At 45.1% G+C, this 26,659-nt stretch overlaps 1 protein-coding gene across 3 annotated transcripts in view; it reads right to left on the bottom strand.

The window, feature by feature from the left end:
* Positions 1-22,207, bottom strand: part of zeb2a (zinc finger E-box binding homeobox 2a) — a 28,209-nt gene extending 6,002 nt beyond the window's left edge. For 2 of the 3 annotated variants that reach the window (XM_062402941.1, XM_062402943.1), the window contains exons 1-5: positions 8,438-9,593; positions 7,894-7,962; positions 7,594-7,779; positions 6,777-6,991; positions 279-381 (exon numbers count right to left, since the gene is read on the bottom strand). In XM_062402941.1, coding sequence (XP_062258925.1) covers positions 279-381; positions 6,777-6,991; positions 7,594-7,779; positions 7,894-7,962; positions 8,438-8,738 — 874 coding nt within the window. In that variant the 5' untranslated portion in view covers positions 8,739-9,593. Of the gene's footprint in view, positions 1-278; positions 382-6,776; positions 6,992-7,593; positions 7,780-7,893; positions 7,963-8,437; positions 9,594-21,395 lie in introns of those variants that run through there. The other variant, XM_062402942.1, reaches the window with a different exon arrangement.
* Between the last annotated feature and the right edge of the window lie 4,452 nt (positions 22,208-26,659).

Raw genomic sequence — 26,659 nt, 5'->3', positions numbered from 1 at the left:
CCCCTCCACCACAAAGAGTGTGTGTTCATGTACATACATACATACATACATACATTCATGTAACCCTATGTATTTTTGTTTTTATGTATGTATGTATGTATGTATAAACACATATGTATCGAACATTTTTGATATAAATATGAATATGCAGTATATTTTTGGTTATATTCATGTCAGTACAGAATGTTGGCGTCTTTATTGTTGACGTTCAGAGATGAGTTGATGGACACATCCTGAGACAGTGAAGAGGAACATTTTGAACAGATGTGATGACTCACCGCTGTGAATACGAAGGTGCTCCTTCAGGTGATGCTTGTACTTGAAGGCTTTTCCACATTCACTGCATTTAAACTTTCGGTTTCCAGCTTCTTCACTGGGCGGCTGCAGAGAGACCAGAGAGTGGGAGGAGTCAACAGGCTGACCAACAGATCCTTAAATAGACCTGACGTCCCCAATTTAAACTTTCATTATATGACACCGACAGAGAAGAGACACCGACAGAGAAGAGACACAGACAGACACAGACAGAGAAGAGACACAGACAGAGAAGAGACACAGACAGAGAAGAGACACAGACAGAGAAGAGACACTGACAGAGAAGAGACACTGACAGAGAAGAGAAACAGACAGACACAGACAGAGAAGAGACACAGACAGACACCGACAGAGAAGAGACACAGAGAGGAGACACCGACAGAGAAGAGACACTGACAGAGAAGAGAAACAGACAGACACAGACAGAGAAGAGACACAGACAGAGAAGAGACACAGACAGACACAGACAGACACAGACAGAGAAGATACACCGACAGAGAAGAGACACAGACAGAGAAGAGACACAGACAGACACAGACAGAGAAGAGACACAGACAGACACAGACAGATAAGAGACACAGACAGACACAGACAGAGTAGAGACACCGACAGAGAAGAGACACAGACAGAGAAGAGACACTGACAGAGAAGAGACACCGACAGAGAAGAGACACAGACAGACACAGACAGAGAAGAGACACAGACAGACACAGACAGAGAAGAGACACAGACAGAGAAGAGACACAGACAGACACAGACAGAGAAGAGACACAGACAGACACAGACAGAGAAGAGACACAGACAGACACAGACAGAGAAGAGACACAGACAGACACAGACAGAGAAGAGACACAGGCAGACACAGACAGAGTAGAGACACCGACAGAGAAGAGACACAGACAGAGAAGAGACACAGACAGAGAAGAGACACAGACAGAGAAGAGACACTGACAGAGAAGAGAAACAGACAGACACAGACAGAGAAGAGACAAAGACAGACACAGACAGAGAAGAGACACAGACAGAGAAGAGACAGACAGAGAAGAGACACTGACAGAGAAGAGAAACAGACAGACACCGACAGAGAAGAGACACAGACATAGAAGAGACACAGACAGACACAGACAGAGAAGAGACACAGACAGAGAAGAGACACAGACAGACACAGACAGAGAAGAGAAACAGACAGACACAGACAGAGAAGAGACACAGACAGACACAGACAGAGAAGAGACACAGACAGACACAGACAGATAAGAGACACAGACAGACACAGACAGATAAGAGACACAGACAGACACAGACAGAGTAGAGACACCGACAGAGAAGAGACACAGACAGAGAAGAGACACTGACAGAGAAGAGACACCGACAGAGAAGAGACACAGACAGACACAGACAGAGAAGAGACACAGACAGACACAGACAGAGAAGAGACACAGACAGAGAAGAGACAGACAGAGAAGAGACACTGACAGAGAAGAGAAACAGACAAACACCGACAGAGAAGAGACACAGAGAGAGAAGAGACACTGACAGACAAGAGAAACAGACAGACACCAACAGAGAAGAGACACAGACAGACACAGACAGAGAAGAGACACAGACAGAGAAGAGACACAGAGAGGAGACACCGACAGAGAAGAGACACTGACAGAGAAGAGACACAGACAGACATAGACAGAGAAGAGACACCGACAGAGAAGAGACACAGACAGAGAAGAGAAACAGACAGACACAGACAGAGAAGAGACACAGACAGACACAGACAGAGAAGAGACACAGACAGACACAGACAGAGAAGAGACACAGACAGACACAGACAGAGTAGAGACACTGACAGAGAAGAGACACAGACAGAGAAGAGACACTGACAGAGAAGAGACACCGACAGAGAAGAGACACAGACAGAGAAGAGACACAGACAGAGAAGAGACACAGACAGAGAAGAGACACTGACAGAGAAGAGACACAGACAGACACAGACAGAGAAGAGACACAGACAGACACAGACAGAGAAGAGACACAGACAGACACAGACAGAGAAGAGACACAGACAGACACAGACAGAGTAGAGACACCGACAGAGTAGAGACACAGACAGAGAAGAGACACCGACAGAGAAGAGACACAGACAGAGAAGAGACACAGACAGAGAAGAGACACAGACAGAGAAGAGACACTGACAGAGAAGAGAAACAGACAGACACAGACAGAGAAGAGACACAGACAGACACAGACAGAGAAGAGACACAGACAGAGAAGAGACAGACAGAGAAGAGACACTGACAGAGAAGAGAAACAGACAGACACCGACAGAGAAGAGACACAGACATAGAAGAGACACAGACAGAGAAGAGACACTGACAGAGAAGAGACACAGACAGACACAGACAGAGAAGAGACACAGACAGAGAAGAGACACAGACAGAGAAGAGACACAGAGAGGAGACACCGACAGAGAAGAGACACTGACAGAGAAGAGACACAGAGAGGAGACACCGACAGAGAAGAGACACAGAGAAGAGACACAGAGAAGAGACACCGACAGAGAAGAGACACTGACAGAGAAGAGACACAGACAGACATAGACAGAGAAGAGACACAGACAGACACAGACAGAGAAGAGACACAGACAGAGAAGAGACACAGAGAGGAGACACCGACAGAGAAGAGACACTGACAGAGAAGAGAAACAGACAGACACAGACAGACACAGACAGAGAAGAGACACAGACAGAGAAGAGACACAGAGAGGAGACACCGACAGAGAAGAGACACTGACAGAGAAGAGACACAGACAGAGAAGAGACACCGACAGAGAAGAGACACTGACAGAGAAGAGACACAGAGAGGAGACACCGACAGAGAAGAGACACTGACAGAGAAGAGACACAGGCAGAGGAGAGACACCGACAGAGAAGAGACACTGACAGAGAAGAGACACAGACAGAAACAGACAGAGAAGAGACACAGACAGAGAAGAGACACAGACAGACACAGACAGAGTAGAGACACCGACAGAGTAGAGACACAGACAGAGAAGAGACACCGACAGAGAAGAGACACAGACAGAGAAGAGACACAGACAGAGAAGAGACACAGACAGAGAAGAGACACTGACAGAGAAGAGAAACAGACAGACACAGACAGAGAAGAGACACAGACAGACACAGACAGAGAAGAGACACAGACAGAGAAGAGACAGACAGAGAAGAGACACTGACAGAGAAGAGAAACAGACAGACACCGACAGAGAAGAGACACAGACATAGAAGAGACACAGACAGAGAAGAGACACTGACAGAGAAGAGAAACAGACAGACACCGACAGAGAAGAGACACAGACAGACACAGACAGAGAAGAGACACAGACAGACACAGACAGAGAAGAGACACAGACAGAGAAGAGACACCGACAGAGAAGAGACACTGACAGAGAAGAGACACAGACAGACACAGACAGAGAAGAGACACAGACAGACACAGACAGAGAAGAGACACAGAGAGGAGACACCGACAGAGAAGAGACACTGACAGAGAAGAGACACAGAGAGGAGACACCGACAGAGAAGAGACACAGAGAAGAGACACAGAGAAGAGACACCGACAGAGAAGAGACACTGACAGAGAAGAGACACAGACAGAGGAGAGACACCGACAGAGAAGAGACACTGACAGAGAAGAGACACAGACAGACACAGACAGAGAAGAGACACAGACAGAGAAGAGACACAGACAGACACAGACAGAGTAGAGACACCGACAGAGTAGAGACACAGACAGAGAAGAGACACCGACAGAGAAGAGACACAGACAGAGAAGAGACACAGACAGAGAAGAGACACAGACAGAGAAGAGACACTGACAGAGAAGAGAAACAGACAGACACAGACAGAGAAGAGACACAGACAGACACAGACAGAGAAGAGACACAGACAGAGAAGAGACAGACAGAGAAGAGACACTGACAGAGAAGAGAAACAGACAGACACCGACAGAGAAGAGACACAGACATAGAAGAGACACAGACAGAGAAGAGACACTGACAGAGAAGAGAAACAGACAGACACCGACAGAGAAGAGACACAGACAGACACAGACAGAGAAGAGACACAGACAGACACAGACAGAGAAGAGACACAGACAGAGAAGAGACACCGACAGAGAAGAGACACTGACAGAGAAGAGACACAGACAGACACAGACAGAGAAGAGACACAGACAGACACAGACAGAGAAGAGACACAGAGAGGAGACACCGACAGAGAAGAGACACTGACAGAGAAGAGACACAGAGAGGAGACACCGACAGAGAAGAGACACAGAGAAGAGACACAGAGAAGAGACACCGACAGAGAAGAGACACTAGCAGAGAAGAGACACAGACAGACATAGACAGAGAAGAGACACAGACAGACACAGACAGAGAAGAGACACAGACAGAGAAGAGACACAGAGAGGAGACACCGACAGAGAAGAGACACTGACAGAGAAGAGACACAGACAGACACAGACAGACACAGACAGAGAAGAGACACAGACAGAGAAGAGACACAGAGAGGAGACACCGACAGAGAAGAGACACTGACAGAGAAGAGACACAGACAGACACAGACAGAGAAGAGACACAGACAGAGAAGAGACACAGACAGAGAAGAGACACTGACAGAGAAGAGAAACAGACAGACACCGACAGAGAAGAGACACAGACAGACACAGACAGAGAAGAGACACAGACAGACACAGACAGAGAAGAGACACAGACAGAGAAGAGACACAGACAGACACAGACAGAGAAGAGACACAGAGAGGAGACACCGACAGAGAAGAGACACTGACAGAGAAGAGACACAGACAGACATAGACAGAGAAGAGACACAGACAGACACAGACAGAGAAGAGACACAGACAGAGAAGAGACACAGAGAGGAGACACCGACAGAGAAGAGACACTGACAGAGAAGAGACACAGACAGACACAGACAGACACAGACAGAGAAGAGACACAGACAGAGAAGAGACACAGAGAGGAGACACCGACAGAGAAGAGACACTGACAGAGAAGAGACACAGACAGACACAGACAGAGAAGAGACACAGACAGAGAAGAGACACAGACAAAGAAGAGACACTGACAGAGAAGAGAAACAGACAGAGAAGAGACAGAGAAGAGACACAGACAGACACAGACAGAGAAGAGACACAGACAGAGAAGAGACACAGACAGACACAGACAGAGAAGAGACACAGACAGACACAGACAGAGAAGAGACACAGACAGAGAAGAGACAGAGAAGAGACACAGACAGACACAGACAGAGAAGAGACACAGACAGAGAAGAGACACAGACAGACACAGACAGAGAAGAGACACAGACAGACACAGACAGAGAAGAGACACAGACAGAGAAGAGACACCGACAGAGAAGAGACACAGACAGAGAAGAGAAACAGACAGACACAGACAGAGAAGAGACACAGAGAGGAGACACCGACAGAGAAGAGACACTGACAGAGAAGAGACACAGACAGACACAGACAGAGAAGAGACACAGACAGAGAAGAGACACCGACAGAGAAGAGACACCGACAGAGAAGAGACACTGACAGAGAAGAGACACAGACAGACACAGACAGAGAAGAGACACAGACAGACACAGACAGAGAAGAGACACAGACAGAGAAGAGACACAGAGAGGAGACACCGACAGAGAAGAGACACTGACAGAGAAGAGATACAGACAGACACAGACAGAGAAGAGACACAGACAGACACAGACAGAGAAGAGACACAGACAGAGAAGAGACACCGACAGAGAAGAGACACTGACAGAGAAGAGACACAGACAGAGAAGAGACACAGACAGACACAGACAGAGAAGAGACACAGACAGAGAAGAGACACTGACAGAGAAGAGACACCGACAGAGAAGAGACACTGACAGAGAAGAGACACAGACAGACACAGACAGAGAAGAGACACAGACAGACACAGACAGAGAAGAGACACAGACAGAGAAGAGACACAGAGAGGAGACACCGACAGAGAAGAGACACTGACAGAGAAGAGATACAGACAGACACAGACAGAGAAGAGACACAGACAGACACAGACAGAGAAGAGACACAGACAGAGAAGAGACACCGACAGAGAAGAGACACAGACAGAGAAGAGACACAGACAGACACAGACAGAGAAGAGACACAGACAGACACAGACAGAGAAGAGACACAGACAGAGAAGAGACACCGACAGAGAAGAGACACAGACAGACACCGACAGGGACGAGACACAGACAGGGCTCTGAACGCCTGTGGTCTTTAATCTGGATTCACTCTTGATTAAAACTTGATTCACTCTTTCAACCTTAAGATGTGATTGTGTTCACAATCATGTGACCTGGATATTTAAACGCAGATGAAACTAAACAGAAGATGGCGGCCTCACGCAGGTGTACCTGGTCTCTTGGGGCTTTGTGCGAGGTCATGTGACGCTCCAGCTGCGTGCGGTGGCTGAAGGTGTCGCTGCACAACGGGCAAGCGAAGCTCTCCTCGTTCTTCCCGTGTCGATATTTGATGTGTTCCCTCAGAGACGTCAGGCGTTTGTAACCGCGGTCGCAGTACGGACAGGTGAGCAGCTGGGCAAAGTCATCAGTTGTGCCGGGCGGCAGGTCTGCAGAGGTCAAAGGTCAACTGATTTATGACACATGGCTTTTTCGGTTACCTGCAGATTTTATTTGATGTGATAAAACATTCTCTTCTAATCTTGATGACTCTGTTCTGTCACACTTCAACACAAAGAGTCATTGGTGTTAAACTGCTCAGTCATAGTTACAAGGTTTTACACTGATAACAAAACATATTAATAATGCATCCGTATAGAAACTAACGTGACACTGAAGTCGTCTGTAGAAACAGAAAATCTTCTCTCAAAATGATTTTATCAAGATGTTTGACGATCTTTGCTGATTTTATATGATTCAATTAAATAGATTTTTAATACGGCTTGATTCATTTTTCATGAACATTCAGACTTAATACAATTTAAACTCATTATTTCTTTTATTCGTGGTCATTATTTCTGAGGACAATGTTTATAAATCTCTTTCTTATATGGTAAATAATATGTATTTATATTGATCTTTTCTGGTCCTGACGTCGCCTTCAAGTACAGGTTTTCCATTCACACACACATTTAGATCACTATATGCAGCTAAGGGCAATTTGGGGTTCAGTATTTTGTCAAAGGACACTTTTGTTTTCCCGTCGTCTCACCTTGTTCGCTCTCGTCCGGACTCACGGCCTCGGGTGTTCCCGGCCTCCTCAGCTCCTCCGGGGCCTCAGGGTAGATGATGGCGGTGTCGCTGCGTTGCAGGTACTCTGCGATGGACGCAGGGTGAGCTTCCTCCAGTTTACGTTTCAGGAAGTACTCCTCCAGTTGGGAGACTTCCAGTCGCCTCACTGAGCACAGGAAAACATACGTGTTCATAAAGAAAAATTATTCAGAGAATTCCCCTCAGAATTACGAAAATAAAGGGGCCGTGTCTCTGTATGATTGTTAAACATTGATCTCACCTGTGTTGTTTCTGACAGTTTGCAGTGACACCTGCAGTCCGGTTTGTTCACATTCGTCCTTCCTGTTGTCTGAGACATGAAACGACATAAAACAGTTAATCATTGATTCATGTGCTCAGCTCTTCAGGTCCCCACAGGTCCCAACATCTCACTGAAGGTCACAACAGGTCACTACAGGTGACCACGGGTCACTACAGGTCACTAGAGGCCTGGTGAAATAATGACTTTCACTTCCTGTTTCTCCATCATCTGTCTTTTTATGTTTTGTTTCCTGTTCCTTCCTTCACTCTTCCTTCTTTCTTCTCGTTTGTTCTTCATTATCTCGTCTCAACTTTAAAACTTTTGTTTTATTTAAAACACTTTTGGTTTGACCCTGTTGCCTTTGTAAAAAACAGGACATGAGTTGATTGATAAGGTTTGAAATCAAACAGCTGAACCCATTAGATCTGCTAAGATCATGTGATATAACAGAAAGCTCCAGAACAAAGACTAGAGTTGATTAACATTAAAATGATTAAGATTAGGTCTTTGGTGTTCATCTCACCGGTGCTGTTCACATGTCCGTTGGTGTCTCTGAGTCCACAGCTGGGGCGTTGGTTTGGTTGCCCCTCCTGGCCCTGGTATGAATCCAGAGGGGCCCCCCCGGGAGGGCTGCCCCCCTCCTCCTTGTCCCCCAATCCTCCTCCATTGTCTTCAGCAACCAGCGTCCTGTCGTCCTCGTCCGTCTCTGAACCCGTGTCCCCCACGTTCTCATAGTTCGATACTGCAACACAAAAACAACCATGGCAGCCAATTAGACCAGAACCAGAACCAGGAGCAGGAGAAAGAGCAAAGCGGGGCCCCATTCCTTCACGTCTCTGTAACGTTTCTGTCAAGAAAAGAGAAACAGCGACTGATTCATCTCACAGCAGATGACAACCTTTCCTCCATCCATCCTGTCTTCTTCATCCTCCCTCATCCTCTGTCTTCTCTCCTCTGTTCATCCTCTCTTGTCCCTCCTCCCTGTGTCCATCCTTTATCCCTCTTCCCCCTCATCTCCTCTCCCCATTGTCTGTCCTCTTTCGGGTTCAGGTGATTCATCCACATTCTGCCGATCTCTGAAGGGTAATGAGAAATAACCTGCTATCCCCCTTTTCATCTCTCTCTCTCTCTCTCTCTCTCTCTGTCTCTCTCTCTCCCTCTCCCTCTCTCTCTCTCTCTGTCTCTCACCCCCTCTCTCCCTCTCTCTCTCTCTCTCTCTCTCTGTCTCTCTTCCTCTTCCTCTCTCTCTCTCTCACCCCCTCTCTTGCTCTCTCTCTCTCTCTCTCACCCCCTCTCTCCCTCTCTCTCTCTCTCTCTCTCTCTCTCTCTCTGTCTCTCTGTCTCTCTGTCTCTCTCTCTCTCTCTCTCTCTCACCTGATCAACAGGAGGGAGTAAGAGTGAGATCGATGTCGCTGCCTGGTGGTTGTGAGCAGTAGTGATTCATCGCACACCGGCAGGTAACTGACACATGGACAAAAGAATTTGTATGGTTGAACATTCACATTCCTCACACACGTGTCCATGTATTTTTGGCCACATACTGTGTCTACAGGTGAAGGTAAGTTTGGTCATGCAGTCAGTACGAAGTACCCCACAACACACAGAAAAAAGCAGCAGCCAATCAGTGGTTTCGGACAGTTTCCAACAACATGATTGGTCGAACTGATTGAATAGCAGGGCTGGGTGAGAGTTGTCTTGGAGACCTGTTGTCAGACTGACGTTATCGTGTGTCAATCATTTAGACGAATCAAAGAGTTCACTGTTGGTGGGCGGGACAACTGAAACCAGAGAGCCAATCACTGACACACAAGAACAACGACTGAACACACATACACACAAACATCAGTGTGTTTTTAAAGTGTGTTATCAGTCAAGTCAAACTGCAGGACGTTAATCATGTTTAACACCTTGAGTCCTCCCAAACCACACACACACACACACACACACATACACACAGACACACACAAGCTGCTTCAGACTGAGCTCCTCAGTTTTCTGGAGGATCACACTCAGTTCCTCCTGCTCCTGCTGAGCTCCTGTATAAAGTCTGAGTCCAGGAGCAGTGTGAACAGCAGAGGATCCTCCACTGATTCACTGAGTGGTGGTGGTGGGGGGGGGGGGGGGGGGGGGCTTCTAACACGGGACACAAACATATGAAGAAACTAAAACAAATCTCTCTGGTGAAGAAGTGCTGAGACACGAAGATGTGAATAGAGTTCTTTGAGATCAGAGCTGACGACGTGTCAGGTGATCTAATCATGATCACATGACCTCTGCAGAAGAGGTAACAGGTCACTTTCTGTGTGTGTCTGCTGCACCCGGCTGCTCCACCTCTCACCTGAACCATGAGGAGGATCTGATGCTGAACGAGTTGGTGCAGAAAAACCTCTGGAGAAACTCCAGAGACAATTCTCTGGATTTCACCTGGAGCTCAAGTTTGAAAACAGCTTCACAGAAGCAGCTGATATCGCATCAGTTTTAATCCTCGTCCATATTAACACTCCCGAAATCACAGATCACATGACCACTCACAGGGGGCGTGCACTTCTCAGTGTAAACAGAATGACATCTGGTCTCCTCCATGTAAACAGCTGTATCATTGTAAAATACAGAATGGAACTGAGCAGCTGATATCAAAGACAACAGACTCAGTAACACTTTGCTTCTCCATGTTCTGATCTGGAAGCTGAGGTCAGCTGGTGGTTTTCTTCTGGAAGAAGGTCATGTGACAGGAGCCTGATCAATCAGTGAAGGCTACGTTAAGACAAAAAAGAACCAATCACAAGAGGTATTGAGTGTCTAATTCCATCGGTTCCAAACATCTTAGAATCTGTTCGTCCAGACGGAATGTAGCTTCAGAGTTTTCTAACTGGGACCAGTCTACCCACTTCACACACAGTGGATGAAGTTAGAATCCGTCTCTGTCTCTAACTCACGTTTATATACATGACAACGTTCAGACGGAGGAAACTCTGGAAACTTTCTCAGAAAAGGTTTCATCGATGATTCATGTTCCAATTTCTTAAGTCAAAATATTTCACATCAACACAAGTGACAAAGAAACATTTCATCGGCAGGTGGGCGGAGTCTTATGTAACAGTGAGTATCTGATGTTAACCCTGTCAGTTGAAGCCCCGCCCCTCTCACCACGGCCTCGGTGAGTTATCTGATTAGAAAGAAACAGCTGCTGTGCTCTGATAACAGTGTGTGTGTGTGTGTGTCTGTATGGGGTGTGTCTCTGTGTGTATGTGTATGTGTGTCTGTGTTTGTGTGTGAAGTTAAAAAGTGATAGGACATAAATTCCTATGTGAACTGTGAACCGGCAGAGAGCCAGAGAAACACATACACACACATGTACAAACACACACACACACACACACACAGCCAGACAGACAAACACACACACATACACAAAGAGACACAACCCACAAACACACAGACACAAAAATAAAAACACACACACCCTAAGACACACATACACACTCAGGTGTTGCGTCATCAGAGGTGTGTGTCTGTTCCTGGAACAGCTGCAGTAGTGAAACTGCTGACTGTGTCTTTAATGACCACAGCTGTCGTCATGGTTTCCTGGACTGACAAGCCCGAGACAACTTTCAAAATAAGAGACCGAACACTTTTCAAAACACAAATTTACTGGAACTGTTGAATTAGATTATTTTCTGCTGTCACACACACCTGCTGTTGCCTTGGCAACTGTCAACGCCACCTTAGCAACAACGTCACATTTATTTGCGGCTCAGGAGGTAGAGCGGGTCGTTCACTAAACAGAAGGTCGGGGGTTCAATCCCTGTCTCCCCCATGCCGCGAGCCAAACTCTTTGGGCAAGATAATGGGCCTCATTCTCAAACATATCTGTGCTTGTATTGTGCGTTCGACCGTTTGACACACAAATTTTGGATTCATCGATTTGTTTGTACATTTTTTCGTACTCTGGGAACAAATCTAGATCTTTAGACCATGAGTCGCACAAATGATGAAGGCCAGACTGTCCAAGACAATGTAAACACACCCTTTAAACTAAATGCATAGTATATTAAAACTATATTCAAAATTATAGATAGACAGTAATAATTTAATTTCTCGATAAATAAATGAACCATTTCTGTGTTTCTGTGTTCGATACCGTGACAACAATTTCACCATAACAACAACTTCACCGTGACAACAACCATTTCATGGAGGAGGGGGAGGGGATGGGGGATGGGGGAGGGGGAGGGGGAGGATCCTGCAGCTCAGCAGGTCGCGGCTCATCAACGCTGGTTCTTTTGTTCACACTCAGTCGGCAGCAGGACACAAACAATATAAAATCCCAGAATGCACTCTGATGTCGGCCCCCCCCCACACAGCAGTTACAATTTATCGTCATTTAAATCAAATGTTCATCAAATAAATGAAACTGAAGTAAACACAACCATCATTGAACTAATGAAATAGATGTATTAATTTTTAAATCAAACTATTTGATCAAAATATTATATTTAAAGTAATCAATTCACCATGACAACGATGAGTGACTTTGTGATGTCTCAACAACACAACAACGCCCACAACATTTTAAATGGAGAGACGGCCATAAACCATGTGACATACCTCACTAGCCACAATCATCTGTAAGACACACCCACCACCACCCAGCATGCACCTGGAGGCTCCGACGGGGGGGTTACAAGTATTTGCTCATCACTCCCATCATATCTGATCATATCGGGGGGGGGCTGAGTGAACTTTATCACATCAGGACCACAAGCAAGTTCCATCTTTGAGCATCACCTGACACCTGTCACTCAGCCAATCAGAGGACAGGAGTGTCACGTGACCCGGTTCAATCTATAAGATCAGGTGATCATCATGCCTGTGTTGTGCTGCGTTATTCAAGACACAATGTTAAATTACATTACACAATATATTATATTAATATTATAATACACACGATACATTTAACCATCGTAAAGTGACAGCAGCCAATCAGGTCGCATCAGAGTGTGTGTGTGTGTGTGAGAGATTGTGTGTGTTCTCAGAAATGGAAGAAGAAGTTTGGTAACGAGGCGCCAACTACATGTCAGCAGTTTCCAGCCTGACAGACAGAAAAGAGGAAACCAAGTGTGTGTGTGTGTGTGTTTTTGTGTGACAATATGTGTGTTTTACGTCACAGATCATTCCACAGTGATGATGTTCAATCACATTAATCAATAAGTCGATAAATGGGATTCATATTGATCATTTGTTATATTTCAGGATCTCCAACAAAACGATTGGGGAGTTTTTTAGGATATTGATGATAATGGTAGAGATCAATATAAGAATCAGCTGTTTATTGATCAAACCTGATTGTAAACATGTGCCAAACTTTATGAAAGAGAACATTTATAACGTCCGACGAGCCTAACCTGAATCTATTGATGATCTATTGATGATCTATTGAAGATCTACTGATGATCTACTGATGATCTATCGATGATCTATCGATGATCTATTGATGATCTATTAATGATCTATTGATGATCTATCGATGATCTATCGATGATCTACTGATGATCTACCGATGATCTACTGATGATCTACTTATGATCTATCGATGATCTACTGATGATCTACTGATGATCTACTGATGATCTATCGATGATCTACTGATGATCTACTGATGATCTATCGATGATCTACTGATGATCTATTAATGATCTATTGATGATCTACCGATGATCTACCGATGATCTACTGATGATCTACCGATGATCTACCGATGATCTACTGATGATCTATCGATGATCTACTGATGATCTATTAATGATCTATTGATGATCTACTGATGATCTACCGATGATCTACCGATGATCTACTGATGATCTACCGATGATCTACTGATGATCTACCGATGATCTACCGATGATCTACTGATGATCTATCGATGATCTACTGATGATCTACTGACGATCTACTGATGATCTACTGATGATCTATCGATGATCTACTGATGCTCTACTGATGATCTATCGATGTTCTACTGATGATCTATCGATGATCTACTGATGATCTACTGATGATCTATCGATGATCTACTGATGATCTACTGATGATCTACTGATGATCTACTGATGATCTATTGATGATCTATTGATGATCTATTGATGATCTACTGATGATCTATCGTTGATCTATCGTTGATCTATTGATGATCTATTGATGATCTATTGATCCTCTATTGATGATCTACTGATGATCTATTGATGATCTATTGATGATCTATTAATGATCTACTGATGATCTATCGTTGATCTATCGTTGATCTATTGATGATCTATTGATGATCTATTGATGATCTATTAATGATCTATTGATCCTCTATTGATGATATATTGATGATCTATTGATGATCTACTGATGATCTATCGTTGATCTATCGTTGATCTATTGATGATCTACTGATGATCTATTGATGATCTATTGATGATCTATTAATGATCTACTGATGATCTATCGTTGATCTATCGTTGATCTATTGATGATCTATTGATGATCTATTGATGATCTATTAATGATCTATTGATCCTCTATTGATGATATATTGATGATCTATTGATGATCTACTGATGATCTATCGTTGATCTATCGTTGATCTATTGATGATCTATTGATGATCTATTGATCCTCTATTGATGATCTACTGATGATCTATTGATGATCTATTGATGATCTATTGATGATCTACTGATGATCTATCGTTGATCTATCGTTGATCTATTGATGATCTATTGATGATCTATTGATCCTCTATTGATCCTCTATTGATGATCTATTGATCCTCTATTGATGATCTATTGATGATCTATTGATGATCTATTGATCCTCTATTGATCCTCTATTGATCAGGACTCTGGTCACACGTTGATCTTCAGCAGGAAACATTTAGTTTATTCTGCATTATTTCTCACTAGGTCACGGAGCAGATACAGAATCAAACGGTTATATAACAAGAAGAGGACGGAGGGTTGGCGTTACCGTGGCGTATAAAACAGACGTGAAGTTTGAGTGACATCTTTGTCTGCTCTGATTCACTGACTCAGTCTTTCTGTTGGTGCGTGGACGGGGGCCCCAGCGGCCGGCGGACTCGTCTGATTGAATCCTCTTCTGGTCGGCTGCACATATACATAAGTCGGATGGTCATTATTGTCTGGTATCAATTTGCATTTAACCCAGATTTGGGACCAAAGAGGATTGTGGGCCGTTGAGGGAATGGGGGACAGGAAGCCATCTTACCGTTGTCTTTGTTCTGTCATCGTCACAGTGATGACACACACACACACACGCACACACACACACACACACACACACACACACATACACACATCTGTACTTTTACTTAAGTGCAGATCTGATGAACACGTTTCAGTCATTATCATCATATCTGTGAGCCCAGCACAGAGACTGGATTCCTCGACCTCAGGGCCGCTGATGTTTCTGCTCGACAAACATTAAAATGGTTTGAGCGAGTTTTGATCCAACAGTCTGACGGGGCGGATGGGGGGGGGGGTTGATCACCGAGGTATCGATTGACCCAACTCCTGTCACATCATCATCGTCGTGGTAACATCTGAATCCATGTATGAAGTGATGCAGACGTTAACGAGCTTCATGTGTAATTTGATCGACCTGATCGTGACACACATCAGTGACCTATATCAGCACAGCAGCCAATCAGAGACGAGCCAACACAAACCACCTTTCAAGTTCATCTGGACTGATGTAATAAAATTGACACATGGAGTCGGCCGATTTCTGGGGCGCCTGTTACCTAAACCCCCCGACAGTGCAGCGAGTCGAGCAGCGAGCAGGATAATCCTGTTAGTGGAGCAGGGGGGGGGGGATATGACCGACACACGTAGAAGATGAAACGATCCGATCAGTTTAACATTTTAACCAAATGAACCTTGACTAAGAGTTACTGGTGTGTTTTACATCTTTAGACACTTTATATGATCCAGTTAAAAATATATATTTTAACTCAATAAAACTCTTGTTCCTATATTTAACTTTTTGAATATCCACAGATTAAACTTGTAAATCTCTAGTTTTTGATACATTTCCACATCTTTAATTAAAGGACCGGAGGTCTGAGACCATGTGAGACAGTTTTATAACCGTTGTATATTTCACTCTATGTTTCCCACAACGCATCATGAAGAGAAGTGATGCTTACTGGGTACATCCCATCATGTACTGGTCTCTCGGAGGAGAAAACTTAATTTATTTTCCCAGTGAGCTCAGTATATCGTCTCTACATACAAGGATGTATATGTTAAAGTAAGAGTCAGTGATTTCTGACATGTGACTGACCGCCGTTCTCACAGAGGTCAAAGGTCACCATATTTACACTTCTGTGTCGACTCCTTAGCGTGAATAATAACTTTGTTAGAAAACGTTATTGTCAGGTACGACTTAGAAGCTGAGCGGGGGGGGAACCCTATCCCTAACCCCCGACACACACACACCCAAACACAAACACACACGCACACACACAGACACACACACACACACACACCCAGACACACACACACACACGCACCCACACAGACACACACAGACACACGCACACACACAGACACACACAGACACACGCACACACACACAGACACACACACATGCACCCACACAGACACACACACACACAGACACACACAGACACACACACAAACACACACACACACACACACACAGACACACACATTTGTTTTCAGGAAGTTGACGGGAAAATTCTTCAGATGACTGTTGCCATGACGATGTATATGTTCTTATTATGAATTGAAACTGCTGATGAGAGAAAAGTGTCGTAAGTTTACTTCTGTAAAAATGTAACAAAATGTAACTGAATAATAAAAAGTAAATTCTACTTTTTTGTTTAATTTTCTGTTGAATATTTCTTGTATTATGATTAAAACTGTTTGTTTGTTTAGTGATTGCTGTTGACTCGAGGTGAACGTGGCGTGAAGCAGCCGGAGGAGGTGGAGGCGTCGGCCGGAGGCTGTGGGAGGATGGGGGGGGGGGGGGGGGGATTATTCTCCTCCGCTAACCTTTTCAGAGCTGCAGCATCTCTGACGGTTGACAGGACTCACAAAGGCACCTGCCCCATCCCGAGTGTCCCCCTGCCCCCCCCGCCTCTCCTACGCTGACCTGACTGACATTCCTGGCCAACAGGGGGTCCTCCCCATGGCTACCTCCACCCCCCAACACACACACACACACACACACACAACCAAAGTCTGGTAATCCTAGTGCAAACAAGGTTGTGTCGGCTCAGAGGCGACGCATGAGACTTCTTACAGCTGCTCACGAAAAGGTGGACGACTGATGAAGCCCACCGCCGTGGGAACGGACATCGGAAGAACCATTACAATGCGTAAGGGGATTGGACCAATGAGAACACGAGACAAGACGAGAGGTGGAGCCAGAATGTAAGCAACAAGTTGGACACAAATGAGTTTGAACAGTTTACACTAGTTTAACTTGTTGACGGTTAAGAACAGAGGATGTTGCACTTTGTTAACTTCTATGAGACAAAGAGAGCTGAGCAGATACAATCTGATTGATTGGGTTAGGGTTTTAAATTGAAAGAAAAAGTTTCAACAGAAATAAAACGCATGAAGCTTCTTTAATCCCATTCACACACACACAGACACACACACACAGACACACACAGACACACACACAGAAACACAGACACACAAGGCCGTCATGCCTGTTTAGCTCGATAAAAGACGGTCAACAGGCGAAACCCTCGTCAACCTGCAGCCGTCATGTGAGAACAAAGAGATGAACTGAAATGTTCTCTTCAGGAGTGACATCATTTCAAACTCCTCCCATTAAACCTAACCCGCCCCCCGAAGACAACCAATCACTGCAAGAGTGGAGGCTCCACCGCTGCGATGGTTGATGGTCACGACGTTGAATTGTTATCGCGTCATATCGTCAGCCTTCACAACGAGAAACTTAGGATTGGTAAGAACTATAAAGACTCTGGAGAAATTCAATTCGAAATTACGACATTTTTACAAGAATTTATTTAATGTATTTTACTTCTTCAAATAATTTTTATCTCCCAATTTATATATTTTATTGTTATATTTGAAATGATACTTTTTTGAATCTCTTTTATTTCCCTCAAAACATCAATACATTATTAATCAATGTATTGAGCCACTATTAGTATTTATTATTACATGTCACGTATGAATATTTACAGTATAATGATGATTATTTATGATTTATTTACGTATACTATCCTCATTGTCGTGTAAGAGTCATCACTGACGGAGCAGCTTTGACAGGAAGTGCCAGCTCAGATGTCACAGCCCCCCCCCCCCCCGAGAGGAGCTTCTCTCTGCGAGGTTAGGGGTCTCAACTTTGTTTATGTAACTTTTAACTCTTCAGGACAAATCTTGGTCTGACGTTTGTATGAAGATGATTCAAACCAATAAAAACTTTATTTGTGGAAACACGATTGACATATTTTTTTCACCTTAAGTGACACCTGTGAAAACACCTTTTTTAAGTGCTTGGATTGATTTTAGGTGGACGGGGCTTGGCACTGTGGGATAGAGGTGTGTATGGGGGGGGGGGCATTCGTTGCCGGTCAGGACACCACAGATGTCATGACACCTAAATCCAGCCATCCGCTATTGATTGTTCCGTGTGTGGTCGACCTTGCCGCAGGAGCACCATCAACCGTTTCCGTGAGGGAGGGGCCAATGAGAAAAAGAGTGACTGAACCTGAACAGGTTCGTCTACACCGATAAAAGTGTGTTGTATATAAAAGTGTGTATGTCAAAGTGTTTACATAAAAAGTGTGTTGTATATAAAAGTGTGTATGTCAAAGTGTTTACATAAAAAGTGTGTTGTATATAAAAGTGTGTATGTCAAAGTGTTTACATAAAAAGTGTGTTGTATATAAAAGTGTGTATGTCAAAGTGTTTACATAAAAAGTGTGTTGTATATAAAAGTGTGTATGCCAAAGTGTTTATATAAAAAGTGTGTTGTATATAAAAGTGTGTATGTCAAAGTGTTTATATAAAAAGTGTGTTGTATATAAAAGTGTGTATGTCAAAGTGTTTATATAAAAAGTGTGTTGTATATAAAAGTGTGTATGTCAAAGTGTTTATATAAAAAGTGTGTTGTATATAAAAGTGTGTATGTTAAAGTGTTTACATAAAAAGTTCTGATAAAGCAGTGACCCCCCCACTGACATTGATGTTTAACGCTGATGGCGAGAACACGTCATCATGCGACTGAACTCATTCATGAAGAAAATGTGCACATGGCAACAGGAAGAAGGGGGGGGGGGGGTGCATGTCAGTCACCTTGAAACATCACAAAATGTACAGACAAGTCAAGTACTGCAGATGATATTGTCATCAATGATGTCATCTCAACATTAGTGATGTGTATTTTGGGGGGCGGGGGGGCTGGTGAAGGTATTGATTTCCTTTTGTTAATGTAAAGCTAAACAAAGCTCCCGCCTCCACCCCCAGCGTCCAACCAGAGGTGAGTAAATCTACCTAAATCCTGGAAGGGGGGGGTGAAAAAAGAGAATACGCTTTTCTTCGAGAGGGTGTTGAATTAGAAATTCATATCACATGCCCCCCCCGAGGCTTAACATGAATCAACACTGTGAGGAGCAGATAGAAAAACTCTTAAATTCAGATTTTTTCTTGTTCAAGAAATTTGTGAAAAAAATCTTCAATCTAGAAAACAGAATGAATCTGGAATCAAGAGACATCCTCTAAAATCAGCTGCTGCGACAATAAAAATTCGAATAATTCAGATTTTGTTTGTGTAAAATTCAGATTATATATTTTTTTACATTTATTGTGATTGAAGGGACTGAAGGTTTATTTTTTCTGTTCTAAGGATGTGTTCAGCTCTCTCACTAGGTCTTAATTAATGTCTCTCGCCCATCGTCCTGTAATCCAGCTGTGTATCGTTTCCAGAGGGGGGGGGGGGGGGCACACACCTTCACTTTTCTTTCTTTTCTCCTCTACCATCTTTTTCTCTTTTCTACATGGGGGGGGGGGGGCGGAGGCCCCGGTGGCGGCGGCAGGGTCTAGGTTGTGATTAAGAACGAGAGGATTTTCTTTGTTCTGCCCTGAGGGAGCTGTTTATTGAGGGGGGGCTTTTCAGGTCAACGAGTGATGGCATCAAAGCACTTTACACATGAAACCAGAGTGAAACTGAATCATCGTGGTCACACCACAGCTGTTTGCATGAGCCAACCAGACACGATAGCATAAGTCAAACGTTTACGTCGAGTCAGGACGACTCAGGTGAGTCACTCTGCTGGTTTAAAGGTCACATGACCTCTGACATTAAATAAAAACAAAAACATTATAAATAACTAACAATTAGTTTTCAATAGAGACGTCACATCAATTACACTTTGCTGTGAGATTTGGAACGTAAAATGATCCCTATCCATACCACAGGACACACTACAGGAAACAATACAGGACACACTACAGGACACAATACAGGACAAACAACACGACAAACTACAGGACACACTACAGGACAAACTACAGGACACACTACGGGACACACTACAGGACACACTGAAGGACACGCTACAGGACAAACTACTGGGTTACTACCTCCCTGTCTTCTCGTCTCTTCTGATGCAGTTTTTTGTTTTATTTTATTTTCAAAATGATTCAAATTGAAAATTATAATTTTTTATGAGAAAAGTTTTGGCAGTTTTTTCCTCATGATGTTATTTTACCAAAAGGTTGATTTGATTTTTAAATGAAATTAAAATCATTTTCTGTTTTACCTTCGATCTGAAACACGCTCGGAGAAGAGAAGTCTCCGAGATGCAGAGAATCTAAAACATTCAGATTTCATTCTAATTTATTTCAGGGTCAGCAACATTTTATCTTAACCTTTTAATTTAAATTTTCAAATGACAGAACTAATGTAGAGAAACATATTTTACAGTGTTTATTACTGTCACAATGTTCATGTTTGTGTAGAAATTACGGAATGTTTATTGAATGAAATTAAGTAATTTCAGTTATTTTTATTTTGTGTAAAACTTTTGAACTTTGAATTGATAAATTCTTTTAATTTTTCAATGAAAGAGAAATCTTCATTAAAAAACTAATTTAAAAAACGAAATTCAAATATTGTCCCTTTTTTATATTTATAAATGTATTTGAATCTTTAGAATATTTTTTGGGGGGAAAAACCTCAGCAGGACATTGAATGCACGCGCACCTACAATAAAAACTAACGGTTTTCCCAGAGTCCCAGAGTCCCGTTCCTGACCCGACCCCCGTCCAGCGTCCCCGGTCCTCCGGCTCCCGGTCGCATAACTTTGACTGGGGGGGGGGGGGGGGGGGGGGTCAGCCCGGGCGCGATGTGACAGTCCGCCACAGCTTGCGGGAGTTTGTTTTGCGTGTGTACGTGTGCGTGGTTCTTACCGCTCTTCCTCCGGGGGTTGGCCTGTTTGCGCCTCTTGCAGCGGGGACTCTCCGCCATGATCCGGTTCATTGATCAGAGTCCAGTCCGCATGGGAGCTCCTCGATCCGGCTCCTCGTTCCGGCTCCGCGGCTCCTCCCGCTCCTGACAACCAGCACAAACACTTAATCCCGGTTCAGACCCGGACCAGACCCACTGCACTCTGACGGAAAATCAGGGTTTTGTCCGAGTCCCGGACTTTGTCTGTTTTTACTTTGTTTTGTTGGAGCGTCGCAGCGAGCACCCGCTCCGCGTCCCCGACACATCTGAGCTGCGAGGAGCGTCTGTGGTCTGACAGGGAGGGGACACACACACTCTCACACACACTCTCACAGACACACACATATACACACACACATACACACACTCTCACACACATACACACACTCTCACACAAGCATACACACTCTCTCACACAGACACACACATACACACACACACAGACACATACACACACTCTCACACACGAATACACACTCTCTCACACACACACAAACACATACACACACACACATACACATACATATATACACACTCTCTCACACACGCACACACACTCTCTCACACACACACACACACACACACTAAACTACTTTGTCTTTAACTTGATGGCTTTTTTTCTCACTGACGCGCACGTCCATCACTCATCGATACATTTATTCATGCGTGCGATGAGCACGCGCTCGATATATACGGCGATGTCCCTCATTCTATCTCTCTCTCTCTCTGTCTCTCTGTCTCTCTGTCTCGCGGTCTCTCTCTCCCTCTGTCTATCTCTCTCTCTGTCTCTCTCTCTCTCTCACTATCTCTCCCCCTCTCCCTATGTCTCTCGCTCTCTCTCTCTCTCTGCCTCTCACTCTTTCTCTCTCTCTCTCTCCTCCATCGTTAAACACCTGGATCGGGAGCGCGCGCCGCTCTCCTCTCACCTGGACGAGCAGGTAGAGCAGGTGAATGCTTCGCTCTGATTGGCTCCTTAAAGGAAACAGACTCTTACCTGTCCGCGTGTCCGCGTGTCCTCGCGCTGACAGAAGATGCAGAACAAAACGTGCTGCTGCGGCGCGTGCACTCGCGCCCTAAAATATGAAGACTATTGCCCGGTGTCGGTGCGGCGCGCGGCAGACTGATCGGTGCGTGACACTGCAACACAAACAGGCGCGAGACATCCGAGCTGCACGCGCCGCCTATCTGCGGGAGGAGGGATCGTTTAGGACCCCCCCCCCCCCCACACACACACACACACACACACACACTCGCGTGCAGCTTACACTGTAAACAAGGTGCTGATTGGTTCACAGGTGGATTCACCTGAACAGGTGCGCGCTCTGCTCTCTCACGCGCACAAGGCTCAGTTTGACGTGCATTTGATGCTTGATTGACAGATGAGGATCCTGAATAATAAACTCATTATAATATTATATGAGTAAAATATATTTTATTAAGTTTTATATATATATATATATATATGTATAGTCTAACACAGGTGTTTGTGGCTGCAAGACACAGACAGACAGGACACTGACAGAGGGGACGAAGACAGACGGGACAAAGACAGACAGGACGACGACAGACGGGACGAAGACAGACGGGACGAAGACAGACGGGACAACGACAGACGGGACGAAGACAGACGGGACGACGACAGACGGGACACTGACAGAGAGGATGCACACAGACAGGGCGAAGATAGACAGGACACTGACAGAGGGGACGAAGACAGACAGGGCACAGACCGATGGGATGAAGACAGACGGGACAAAGACAGACAGGACAAAAACAGACAGGACGAAGACAGACGGGACGAAGACAGACGGGACGACGACAGACGGGACGAAGACAGACGGGACAACGACAGACGGGACGAAGACAGACGGGACGACGACAGACGGGACAACGACAGACGGGACGAAGACAGACGGGACGACGACAGACGGGACACTGACAGAGAGGATGCACACAGACAGGGCGAAGATAGACAGGACACTGACAGAGGGGACGAAGACAGACAGGGCACAGACCGATGGGATGAAGACAGACGGGACAAAGACAGACAGGACAAAAACAGACAGGACGAAGACAGACGGGACGAAGACAGACGGGACGACGACAGACGGGACGAAGACAGACGGGACAACGACAGACGGGACGAAGACAGACGGGACGACGACAGACGGGACAACGACAGACGGGACGAAGACAGACGGGACGACGACAGACGGGACACTGACAGAGAGGATGCACACAGACAGGGCGAAGATAGACAGGACACTGACAGAGGGGACGAAGACAGACAGGGCACAGACCGATGGGATGAAGACAGACGGGACGAAGACAGACAGGACAAAAACAGACAGGACGAAGACAGACGGGACGAAGACAGACGGGACGACGACAGACGGGACGAAGACAGACGGGACAACGACAGACGGGACGAAGACAGACGGGACGACGACAGACGGGACAACGACAGACGGGACGAAGACAGACGGGACGACGACAGACGGGACACTGACAGAGAGGATGCACACAGACAGGGCGAAGATAGACAGGACACTGACAGAGGGGACGAAGACAGACAGGGCACAGACCGATGGGATGAAGACAGACGGGACGAAGACAGACAGGACAAAAACAGACAGGACGAAGACAGACGGGACGAAGACAGACGGGACGACGACAGACGGGACGAAGACAGACGGGACAACGACAGACGGGACGAAGACAGACGGGACGAAGACAGACGGGGCAGTTTAGTACGACCTCAGCTCCACTCACCTGTCACAATATTAACTAAACAATAAAATCCTACAGTCCCCAAACACATCATCACAAATTAAAACAGGAAAACAAACAACCACTCAACATGTTTAATGAACTCATCACAACTCAGGTCTCCTTCAGGACCAGATCCTCTTCATTAAGGATCAGATTCCTCCGGCTCAGGACCAGTTCCTGTGACGTGGACCCTGTAGTACTGCTGTGGAGCAGATACCTGAGGAGGAAGCTGGAGGACGTGTGTGGACAGATAATGAAGCGTCAGGGTGGCGGCAGCCGGAAGCCGATATCTGACAGTCGGACTCTGAGCAGGAAGTCAGTGTGAGGTCTGACAGGCGAGGATCTGACACGTTAGAACCATCGAGGCCGAATGTTCAAACCCACTGAGACACCGAGTGTCTGACGTCTCATCACTTTGGAGAAAATGCTTCTCGAGCTGCAGAACCACGTGAAGCCACTGGCTAACAGGAGGAGCTGTGCACACCATGAAATATTGTTGAAGATTATGACATGTCGCCTCAGCTGAAATATCTCAGATATGAACGCTGCCATCTAGTGGTGATGACATCAGGTGGAGACAAAGAGTCTCTTACCTAATCTCTATTCTTTGACCCTAGAGGAAAGATGTGAAGGAGAAGCTGCAGGGAGTTAGGGAAGGAGTTAGGAAAGGAGTTAGGTAAGGAGTTAGGAAAGGAGGTAGGAAAGGTCCAATGTATCCATTCTACAAACATGGGATTGAAAAGACTTTTATATTTGTATGATGGTGGTTAGAGGTGGTGGACTAGTGGCAGAAACTTGGACTATGGGCAGAGAAGGTCTCTGGTTCGACTCCACGGAGAGACAACAAAAGACGAACCTGGATTGATCTGTTCAAAAATCCAAGAGTCTCCCTACCCTGTCTAGTGCCCCTGAGCAAGGCACCTTACTCCCCCAACATCTGCTCCCGGAGCACCGTACATGGTCGCTCACTGCTCTGTGTGTCCTGCACCAGATGGGTCAAAAGCAGAGGTTAAATCTCCCTACCTGCATGAGTGTGTCTGTGCATGTCTGTTATACTATTTGTATCTTATTGTATAGGTTGTAATTACTTGAGCATTGTTAGAAGAGAACCTGAGACTCAAGCATTTCACTGCCAGCGACTGCTTCATGTTATTGTTGTGCATTTGACAATAAAAATCTTGTATCTTGAATCTTGAATCTGTGCTTGTGTTTGGGACTAATAAATGCATCTTAATCCTAATCCTAATCTTAATGATTAACATATGAACACACTAAAGAGTCACACATTAAGCTCTAGTATCAGAGTGGGGTTTTGCACAGGGACATAACTGTAAACTGTATCAGTGTCAATGTCCAGCTGAGCGTTCTGTCCTCAGCAGCAGGATTCTGTCTGTCTCTGATGTCCAGGCGATTTTTGCCTCTCTGTGTTTACGTAGGAACCAGAGTCAGGACATCCAGACGAACTTTTAATGGACACCCCAACCGCTGGGGCGTTCATTCTGTCTGTCTGTTCTGTCTGTGTCTCCCCTGAGGACTGACATGAAGAGAGAAACATGATGACGTGGGAGACCAGGAGAGTCTTTAGTATGATGTTTTTAAAGCAATCTGATCTGGACCCTGAAAGAATCGTAGTTAATTCACCTTCTCCTTCTCCTCTCTTGTTCCTCTGAGGCGCCTGTGGTGGTTCTTTGTCACCAGAAAACATGTCCGCCCACTCAGTGCCATGAAAACAGTTTGACGAACACAAAGACTGCGTCCCACGTCCTGTACGAGCCTGTCAGCATGGAGACAGAAGAAGAAGAAGAAGAAGAGTTACTTTAATGCAGTCACTTAAACTCAAAGTATGAAAATAAACAAAACTTATAACAATGTAGATATAAATATAAATAACTGATCACATTGACATGGTTACTCCTGATCAATGTTTTTTTTATGTGTTTCACAGAAATAAAAGTGATCTGGAGGTTTTCATGTTTTTCCAGTGAACAGACTCTTGTGTGAACTCTCTCTCTCTCTCAAGCTCTTTAAACACACCAACATGGCGGCAGCAGGTGGTGACGGCATGCAGCAGCAGACCTCTGTGGCCTGATCCAGGATCTGCACTTCGCTCCGTCACATATGGTGCCTCAGACAACGCAGCCTCTAAAGATGGAGGCATTAAAAGTTTGACTCGACCATCTGTGTCGAGCTGGAGTCTCGACTCCGTCAACAAGACTCTGTTCCTGGTGTCGTTCACATTCATGCGTTGGTCAGCAGCGTCTGTTCTTGAGGACATTTTGTCTTTGTGAAAATGATGTTAATAAGCTGCTGTTTGTTTCCTCTTTGATTTCAATAAAACAATAAAACAGCTGGAGCGGCTGTGGCCGAGAGGTAGAGTGGTCGTCCTCCAACAAGAAGGTCGGCAGTTCAATCCCAGTCTTCCCCATCTGCATGCCGAAGGGTCCTTGGGCAAAAT

This window comes from Platichthys flesus, chromosome 13 (genome assembly GCF_949316205.1).
Source record: "Platichthys flesus chromosome 13, fPlaFle2.1, whole genome shotgun sequence".
Classification (NCBI taxonomy): Eukaryota; Metazoa; Chordata; class Actinopteri; order Pleuronectiformes; family Pleuronectidae; genus Platichthys; species Platichthys flesus.
This window is presented reverse-complemented; position numbering and strand designations above follow the sequence as displayed.